The sequence below is a fragment of the Ochotona curzoniae genome, unplaced genomic scaffold, assembly GCF_017591425.1.
Source record: "Ochotona curzoniae isolate NIBS_2020 unplaced genomic scaffold, NIBS_Ocur_1.0 contig_1378, whole genome shotgun sequence".
NCBI lineage: Eukaryota > Metazoa > Chordata > Mammalia > Lagomorpha > Ochotonidae > Ochotona > Ochotona curzoniae.
In genome coordinates, this window is record NW_024465062.1 from 72,430 (window position 1) to 82,418 (window position 9,989).

The following is a 9,989-nucleotide window of genomic DNA, read 5'->3' on the forward strand; positions in this document are numbered from 1 at the left end:
CTTCAAATAAATAATTTCGAAGAAGTGATATGTGGCTGAAAAAGAGGGCCGTAGGGGTTAAAGTACTCGGTGACAGTAACACGCATGTTTCAATGGGGTGCTGACGTGGGATCCTGGGAGCTTCGGTCCAGAGGCCAACACCCAGCTGCTGCCCCATTCTGCGGTGTACAGCAGCTATATTTGGGCATGGCTTCTTCACCACTTGCCACTTTGGGAAATGTCCATTCAGCTGCCCCCTCCTGTCTCAGCTGAGTGTCTGCAGGCAGGGAGGAGAAGGGACAAGATGGGCAATCTTCTGGCCAGCCTGTCCTAAAGATCTGGTGATGAGGTTGCGGAAATGGATTGTGCGAATCCACTTCCTGTCTGCAAATCTGGAATGAGGAAAGAGGCTGCTTGTGGAGGACAGAGGAAGTGAGGGGCCACCTTGTCCCGGCCCCGCCTGAGACTTTCCTGAGCACTTGTGACCTGTGAGCTTCCTCATCCTGAGATGGTTTGGCCTCTGCTCTTGGTGCCCAAATAGTTTAACTCTGAGTCAGATTTTATCCAGCGGCTGGTGCTGTGACATATCAGGCTAAGCTTCCACTTGTGGTGCCAGCATCCTGTAAGGGTGCCAGTTCAAATCCTGGTGGTTCCACTTCTGATTCAGCTTCCTGATAATGCACCTGGGAAAGCAGTAGAGGATGACCTGAGTCCTTGAAGCCCGTGCACCCACAAGAAAGAGCCAGAAGATGCTTCTCATTTCCGGTTTCGCACCTGCCCAGCTCCAGCTATTGTGACCATTGTTGGGGAGCAAACTAGCACATGGAATCTCTCTCTCTCTGCAACTGTTTCAAATAAATAAGTAAAAATAAATAATTAAACAAATAAATAAATGCTTGTAAAAAAATTCATCCAGACTCACTGAAAAATAAACAAAATTCATCAGCTGGGACATCTATCTCTGTGTCTGTCTCTCTGTGCCTTTCAAAATAAAATTAATCTTTTTTGAGTTTTTAAAAATCTACAGTTTTTAATAACTCCCAGTAATTACCCCCTTTTAGAATCAGATGTTATGTTCAAGCATTTAGGTAGGCCACCGTCAAAAGATGCTAATAAAACCAATCTATTATGAACAAAATACGGGTTCATTATGAAAATACTTCCAGGGAACAGTCATTTGTACAAGAGAGATGGCCCAAGTTCAGATTCAAGGAGATGTATGATGAATTCATCCAACAAAGGCCCTTTGGTTCCTAAAGTCATGTGTACCAATATCTCCTTTCCTGCAGTGTGCTGAATTAATGCAGGCTTTGTTTTTTACCTGCTGGTTATGATGCTTTTTTTAAAGATTTATTTATTTATTCCTATGAGATGCTGGCAATGCAGCAGCTGTTTTTTTTTTTTAATTAATTAAATTGTATTATATGACACAGTTGTATAGGTACTGGGATTCCCCCCACCCCTCCCGTAACCCTTCCTGTTGGGAGTTTACTTCTGCTTAGTTCCAAGATGGTGCATGGCGCCATGCCAAAGCACCACCAGTGGTATACAGGTTTAAGGAAGTCTCTTCCCATTGGCTGTGCACGTGGACAGCGCATGACCTGTTTGAGGACTGGTGTGTGCTGTGCATGTTGGAATGACCTTTATGCAGATTGGTTTATGCTGTGTATTTATGCCTGTGCTCTTCCTCCCCGGGAGGAGAGGGAGAAGTATGCCGGAGAAATAAATGTTGAGCATCTTGTTACCGAGTGTGGAGTGTCCTTTCAACAGGTTGAAGAGGGAAGAACTCCATAACTGGTGCCATGACTCACATAGATATCAAGGAAAAAGAGGTAAGCAGCTGGGTCAGTATCCCAGGAAGCCCTGCTGAGCGGATACGTGCACGGAATTTTCGCAGGGTAGCGACAATAAAGATCGCAGCTTAGTGATGATAAAGCTGGGGTGTAGCGTGGGGAACTTGTCCTCCACCACGCAGATGCAACACCTGTTGCAACAGATCTTAAAGAAACACGGGGCTCCCGTAAAAGCAAAGACTATACTTTTGTTTTTGCAAATGGTGACAGAGGTAGCGCCCTGGTTCCTGGAAGAGGGGTTGCTCAACCTACCCCAGTGGGAACATCTTAGGAGGGACCAAGTGAAAGAGCCGAGTGAAAGAGCCCTTTTCCTCCCGGCTCAGTTGGCTTCTGGACACTAATCAAACAGTGTCTGAATGATAAGACAGAAAAATTCAAGGAACTTTTAGAAGAGGGATGCTCGGTGCTGCAGGAGATGCAAGAGGAAGCTACTTCACGAGGGGCGGCTAGTGATTCAGTCAGGTTCAGAGGGCAAGGAAGGAGCCTCCGGAAGTGACTAAGATGAGCTAGTATACAAGATGGAAAGAGCATCCGTGAGTCGGTCTAAGATGTTTTCCTGGTTGCCTAGACATCCCTTGCGTGATCGGCCCTTTGGCTCCTACAGTCCACCCTGGAAGGATGGTAGATGGGAACATCACCACTACCCAGAACATCTCTATCTTCTAGAACTCCTAAGCTTCTCTTCATGGGAAAGAAATGTCCTTTGTTCTTCCAGGAACTCTCAAAAGTTGTTTTGAAATAAGCAAAACTAAAGAACTAAACTAAACTGCAGAGTCAGCGCAATACCTCACTTAGAGAATCCTCCACCTTGTAGGACCTGCATTCCATATGGGCACCTGGTTCTCCACTTTCCATCCAGCTCCCTGGATGGGAATTGAACCATAGAATGGAAGATCTTTATCTCTCTGTCTCTCTGTCTCTCTGTGTCTCTGTCTCTCTCTCTGTAAATCTGCCTTTCCAATAAAAATAAATAAATCTGTTAAAACACACACATACCCAATGGGGCAGCAGCTAAAATGTGCGGTTTGAAGCCCAGCTCTACTTCTGGACCCACCTCCCTCTTGTGGCGCACCTGAGAAGCAGCCCACTCTTGAGTACTAGGGGCCCCAGCAGTCACACAGGATAGCTCAAAGGAGTTCCTAGCAGCTGTTCACTTCAGTCTGGTCCAGCCCAGGCTTTGTGAGCATTGAGCAAGCGAACCAACCATTGGGAGATCTCTCCCTGTCTCAAAAAAATTGGCGACATAAAAGCAAAGCAAAGCGAATTACACTCTGCTGAGAAGGTGCCCTCCTGGCTGGCCGTGACTGGTGGTCCCTACTCCTCCAGGACCCAGCAGCTGGTGAAAGCCTGGAACCCTTCTACTTGGGTCTGGTGCCTGTGGTTTTTTCTGGGAACTACAAGATGCAGTTCTCTTCCTTTGGGCATCAAGTTCAGTCCATGCAGGGATTTCTAGAACAGTTACATGTGCAGTCCTTATAACTGTCAGTCAACAACCAGGACCCAGTCACACCATGGTCATAGTTACCAAGCCCATGAGTGTCTGAGACCTCAACCCAGCTGGAACAACATCAGTGGTTTGATTCTCCCATTTTCATTATTTCATTTTCATTTCTGGGCCCACCCAGTGTGTGGTGGGGAAAACCTCATTTTCAGTCACTGTGTGGCCCTCGATTCCTACAGCATGGAGTCTTCTCTCTGGATTTCCTTTCCAGGACTGAGGGGTGGGCATCTGGACTGTGTTGGTCAGTCACCCCAGGAAGGCCAATGATAGAACCACCCCAGAATGCCTTGCATCCCAAACTGATGACAGAGCAAGGACCAGAGCCAAGACAGTGTCGCTCTGGGTATGGGGAAGCAGAGCACCATGTGAAAAATAAGTGTACATATTATACATACATATGCATATATATACACATATATATGCACAAATGTACACACATATACACAAACATACATATGTGTGTGTGTGTATCCATCTATCTGTCATCTATTTATCTATTTTTTAAATATTTTCCCTTGGGCCCAGCACAGTAGCCTAGTGGCAAAAAGTACTTATCTTGCATGTACCCACATCCCAAATGGTGCTGGTTTATATCTCGTTGGATGCGCTTCCCATCCAGCTCCATGCTTTGGCCTGGGAAAACAGTTTAGGAAGACCAAAGCTTTGGGACTCTTCCTATGTGGGAGACCCTGAACAACCTCCTGGCTCCTGGTTTCTGATTGCCTAAGCTCCAGTGTAGAAGGACAATGTGACCCTAGAAGGTCAGCGAGCACAGCGTGACAACTGGCTGGATAACATTCATGCACACGTGTTATTATAGGCTCCATGGACCAAGTGCATCAGTGCAGGGCAGCGACATTACAGCAGCTGCAGCCAGGTGGAGAGTGAGTCAGCAGGCAAGAGATTTACCTCTCTGACTCAGCTGCTCTTCAGAATTTCCAATAGAAATGCATAAGTCTAAAAATCCCATCATGTTGGGATTGTTCACTGATGAGATTGTCCCCTGAGGGCGGTGACCTGGGAGATGTCCTGGGATGGGATTACTCCATGTCTTCCTGTATAAAGGAGGAGCCAGCAGCAGACATCCACACACTTGCCAGGGTGCCACCAGCCGTCAGCGTGTCCACACTGAGCGAACAAAGCCAACGCTATAGCCATGGAAGGAAGCAGGCCCGACTCTTTTCCAACTCAGCCTACTCTGGTAAGTAGAGAGCCGACAGGCACAGCAAAAGCATCATGCGTGTCCTTTTCCCCTGAGCCAAAGTTGCTCCTGAGACAGTGATACTTCGTGGAGTTTCCTTCCCTGGTGCTAAATGAGTGAGGGTCAGTGCAGTGTGCACTTCTGTCTGTGGAACTTGTGTGATGACCGAGGCAAGCTTGCTTGCACATTGATTTGTTTATTTGAAAGGTAGAGTTGAGTTGCATGCTGGTAGAGAGCATCCTCCATCTGATGCTTCACTCTCGAAATGGTGCAAATGTTGTGGGCTGGGCCAGGGTGAGGTGAGGAGCCTCGAATTTTGTACTGCTGTCCATGGGGTTGCTGGATTCAAGCACTGGAACCATCCTTTGCTAATTACCCAGTTGTCACGGAAGTGCGCTGCATCTGATTATGAGTAACTAGGGCTCAGACCACAACCCCTACGGGATTCAGTTGTCACAAGCAACTAACTGATTGAACCATGAGTCAGGCATTTGCCCTTCCCCCCTGTTATTTTTTTTTTTAATTTATTTTTTTAATTACTGTTGTTAGAGCTGATAACACAGGAAGTGGAATGCTATTTGATTCTTCACTGCAACAGTTATTCTCTTCTGTGGATAAATTTCTTGGCAAATATGCTAGACTTGTGGCTGTTGTTGTTATGTTTGTTTGTTTTATATCCAGATGACTTCATAGCTCTCATGTGCATGCTAGACCCTCACTAGGGTCCTGGTTCTCTCTCCCTGTTTTCTTGCTATCTCCCAGAATCTCCATTGGGGAGCAGGAAGATCAGTTGGTCTCAAAGTGAGGTCCCAGGTGTCCTGAATGGCTCCTGGTTTGGGACGGCTCAGTCAGTGTTGGATTGCCTGGGAAGGAATCACCTCCACCCCATCCAGTGCATCCTCCTGCCTAGGCACACAGGTGGCAGGCACCATGGCTCCAGTGTATGGTTACGTGCCACCTTCCCAAGAGACCAGGACAGATGATGTGGCTCCTGAGGTTGTCCTGACCCAGGCCTAGCAGTGACAGTTGTAGGGGGAGTGAGACTGAGCATCTCTCGCTCTCTCCCTTTGTTTTGTCTGTCAAGGTGAATTTCAAATAAACATGTACCTATCCTCAAAACTGCATGCATGTTTCCATTCTAGTCTCCACAAACTTCCTGACATGCTAGAGTCCTGAGGCCCAAACCTTAATTGTGACAATGAGGAACATCCCAAAGTTCCCTCCACCGTGCAAGGGGACCAGCTGTCACTGCACACCTTCCTACAGCAAGCAGCCCTGGCTTGCCACTCTGCTCCCATTGCCCCTTTCTTCTTGCTCTTTCAGAGGAGGCTGCGAAGAAGTATGATCCCCAACATGCTGCGGAGGAAGCCGCGGGTGCGTGCTGTTGACTGTGTGCTCTCCAGAAGGCTCACAAGTTGCATATTCCAGAGGCCAGTCACCCGTGTCAGCGCCCACCCACACAACAAGGTCCGAAGGTCGCCGGAAGAGGCTACCCTGCAGAAGCCACAGCAGCGGTGTGCACTCCAGAGGCTGCAGGGACTCCAGGCCTGCAGCAGCGAGGGACAACTACTGAGCCCCTTGGACTTTGCCAACGCCAGCCAAACGCCTACACGCAGAATCCCAGGCACATCAGCAGTGTCTGCTGGGGCTGGGCATCAGAAGAGCAGGCCTAAGTGCACCTCTAGCCTAGCCACAGATTGGTGCACGTTTGTTCCCCTGGTGGATATGGGTCTGTCCCAGCAGCCCTCCAGTGGGCAGGTGACTGCTGGAGACATCCAGCGGCAGGCCTGGAAGGTGAAGAAGGCAAGGAGGAGGCTGGCCCAGGCCTTGCAGGCAGACAAGATCATGAGAGAAGAAGAGTGTGCTGCAGGATGACCACATGGGTAGCCAGAGGAGAAGGAGGAGAAAGAGAAGAAAAAGAAGGAGGAGGAGGAGAAAAGTAGAAGGAGGAGAAGGAAGAGCCTGGTGTTGTGGAACTTTCCATGTTGCATGCATGGTTCCCTGTGGTGTCTGAGATCATCTGCTGCCTTTGTGGACGCAATAGAGACAGGCTTATGGGAACTCCCATAATCTCAAGTCTACTCCCTCTTGCGCTTGATATGTAAATTCCTCCCACCCTTCTCTCTTGTCATATGTGACTCGAGTCTATAAAAGCCCGATGCTATGAATAAATGTTTGTTACTGACCATCAGTCAGTAGTCCACGTGTATGAATATTGGATGTGTGCATCATTTCCATTATGGTCAGATAACAAACAAAGGCTTGTCTTGCTCCACATCTGGGAACAATTTCCCTGCCACCTACATTAAGCAGCTCACAAAATCTGCATAAGGCTGATTGAGTCCCTGAGTGACCTTAGAAATGGAAAATCTTACGTCCCCTTTGCTTTGCAAGGCTTTCCAGGCATTTTTTCTATGGTGGCTATTTGGGTATACACTGGCTCAGGATAATCCATTTGGTTGTCTTGGCCTGCGCGAGGACCCTCTCCCAACAGCACATCCATATTCTATGCCGAATTTCCAGCTCGGGCATTACACCAAGCTGTGTCGATCACAAGTTCACGGCAAGCAGCTCTCCAGACTAAATACTGTCCAGGAGAGAGACAGGCACAGGCCGCATTCTTCCAATCATCCGGTGTTAAGGTGCTATTAGCGAGCTGCTCCAGAGTAGAATGTGAATGGAGCATGTACACCATAGGCATCTACTGTGCTTTTCAGGTCCTTCAATAACTGAAAATCCACAGGGGCCCATGAACGAACTGCGGGATTCTGCATCCGGTTCTCCAATACTGGAAACACCTGCCCCGGAGCACACAGTTCCTTCCAGGAGTAGGGTTCTGGGTAGTGGTGATGTTCCCATCTATCATCCTTCCAGGGTGGGGCTGTAGGAGCCAAGCGCCGATCACGCAAGGGATGTCTAGGCAACCAGGAAAACATCTTAGACCGACTCACGGATGCTCTTTCCATCTTGTCTACTAACTCATCTAAGTCACTTTCGGAGGCTCCTTCCTTACCCTCCGAACCTGACTGAATCACTAGCCGCCCCTCGTGAAGTAGCTTCCTCTTGCATCTCCTGCAGCACCGAGCATCCCTCTTCTAAAAGTTCCTTGAATTTTTCTGTCTTATCATTCAGACACTGTTTGATTAGTGTCCAGAAGCCAACTGAGCCGGGAGGCAAAGGGCTCTTTCACTCGGCTCTTTCACTTGTTCCCTCCCAAGATGTTCCCACTGGGGTAGGTTGAGCAACCCCTCTTCCAGGAACCAGGGCGCTACCTCTGTCACCATTTGCAAAAACGAAAGTATAGTCTTTGCTTTTATGGGAGCCCCGTGTTTCTTTAAGATCTGTTGCAACAGGTGTTGCATCCGCGTGGTGGAGGACAAGTTCCCCATGCTACACCCCAGCTTTATCATCACTAAGCTGCGATCTTTATTGTCGCTACCCTGCAAAAATTCCGTGCACGTATCCGCTCAGCAGGGCTTCCTGGGATACTGACCCAGCTGCTTACCTCTTTTTCCTTGATATCTATGTGAGTCATGGCACCAGTTATGGAGTTCTTCCCTCTTCAACCTGTTGAAAGGACACTCCACACTCGGTAACAAGATGCTCAACATTTATTTCTCCGGCATACTTCTCCCTCTCCTCCCGGGAAGGAAGAGCACAGGCATAAATACACAGCATAAACCAATCTGCATAAAGGTCATTCCAACATGCACAGCACACACCAATCCTCAAACAGGTCATGCGCTGTCCACGTGCACAGCCAATGGGAAGAGACTTCCTTAAACCTGTATACAACTGGTGGTGCTTTGGCATGGCGCCATGCACCATCTTGGAACTAAGCAGAAGTAAACCCGTAACAGGGAGGGTTACGGGAGGGGTGGGGGGAATCCCAGTACCTATACAACTGTGTCATATAATACAATTTAATTAATTAAAAAAAAAACTGCTGCTGCATTGCCAGCATCTCATAGGAATAAATAAATAAATCTTTAAAAAAAGCATCATAACCAGCAGGTAAAAAACAAAGCCTGCATTAATTCAGCACACTGCAGGAAAGGAGACATTGGTACACATGACTTTAGGAACCAAAGGGCCTTTGTTGGATGAATTCATCATACATCTCCTTGAATCTGAACTTGGGCCATCTCTCTTGTACAAATGACTGTTCCCTGGAAGTATTTTCATAATGAACCCGTATTTTGTTCATAATAGATTGGTTTTATTAGCATCTTTTGACGGTGGCCTACCTAAATGCTTGAACATAACATCTGATCCTAAAAGGGGGTAATTATTGGGAGTTATTAAAAACTGTAGATTTTTAAAAAGTCAAAAAAGATTAATTTTATTTTGAGAGACACAGAGAGACAGACACAGAGATAGATGTCCCAGCTGATGAATTTTGTTTATTTTTCAGTGAGTCTGGATGAATTTTTTTTACAAACACTTATTTATTTGTTTAATTATTTATTAACTCCCATAATCTCAAGTCTACTCCCTCTTGCGCTTGATATGTAAATTCCTCCCACCCTTCTCTCTTGTCATATGTGACTCGAGTCTATAAAAGCCCGATGCTATGAATAAATGTTTGTTATTGACCATCAGTCAGTAGTCCACGTGTATGAATATTGGATGTGTGCATCATTTCCATCATGGTCAGATAACAAACAGGGACTTAACTCAAAAGGACCACATGTCTATAAAAAAACAATTGTTCATATCCTATTGAATGAGGAAAATCTAAACTCTTTTCCGGACGAAGTCAAGGATGTCCACTTTAAACACTGTAATGCAGTGTTGGAAGTTATAACAAGAGCCACTAGAGAAGAAGAAGTAATACAGAACACCTGCTTTATAAAGGTAGAAGTGAAAATAGCCATGTTGTTAAGGAGACATATAAAAGCTCAAAATACTCTACCAGAAATCCTTTGGAACTGAAAAACCAGTGGAGAGTATTGTGGCACAGCAAGTAAAGACTGCCTCTGATGAAACATTCTGTTTAGTGTCCTTGATATGTCAAGCAAGCTTCCTGAAAATGCAAGCTGGGACAGCAAATGTGGGAAAGCACACATGCTTGTGCTGCTGTCATCCATGTGAGACCTAGAAGAATGCCCTAGCTCCTGGCTTTATCCCGGTCCAACCACAGCCATTGTAGTTGTCGAAGTATTTATCTAATGGATGGAAGAAGATCCTGGCTCCTAGCTTCAGCCTGAGTCAGCTCCAGTCATTGTGGCCATCTAATGCCTGGAAAGTAATCTCATCTTCTCCCCCTCTTTCTGTTAACTCCAAGTTTAAAATTCATAATACTGCAGTTCTTTGTGGCTAATTGGCCCTATTTTTAAAAATATTTTTAACAGAATATATTTATTTTGTAAATTTTCAGAACTCAAAACCAACACTTAAAAATTGCTTTTTTTTGCACCAAAAATTATTATCTTTTCTAGATGAGATCAGTGAA

At 46.5% G+C, this 9,989-nt stretch overlaps 1 protein-coding gene across 1 annotated transcript; it reads left to right on the forward strand.

The window, feature by feature from the left end:
* Nucleotides 1–1,781: 1,781 nt before the first annotated feature.
* Nucleotides 1,782–6,409, forward strand: LOC121146907 (methyl-CpG-binding domain protein 3-like 2). The gene is made up of 2 exons (XM_040966509.1): nt 1,782–1,811; nt 5,858–6,409. The coding sequence occupies exons 1-2, from the start codon at nt 1,782–1,784 to the stop codon at nt 6,407–6,409; spliced, it is 582 nt and encodes a 193-aa protein (XP_040822443.1).
* Nucleotides 6,410–9,989: the final 3,580 nt, after the last annotated feature.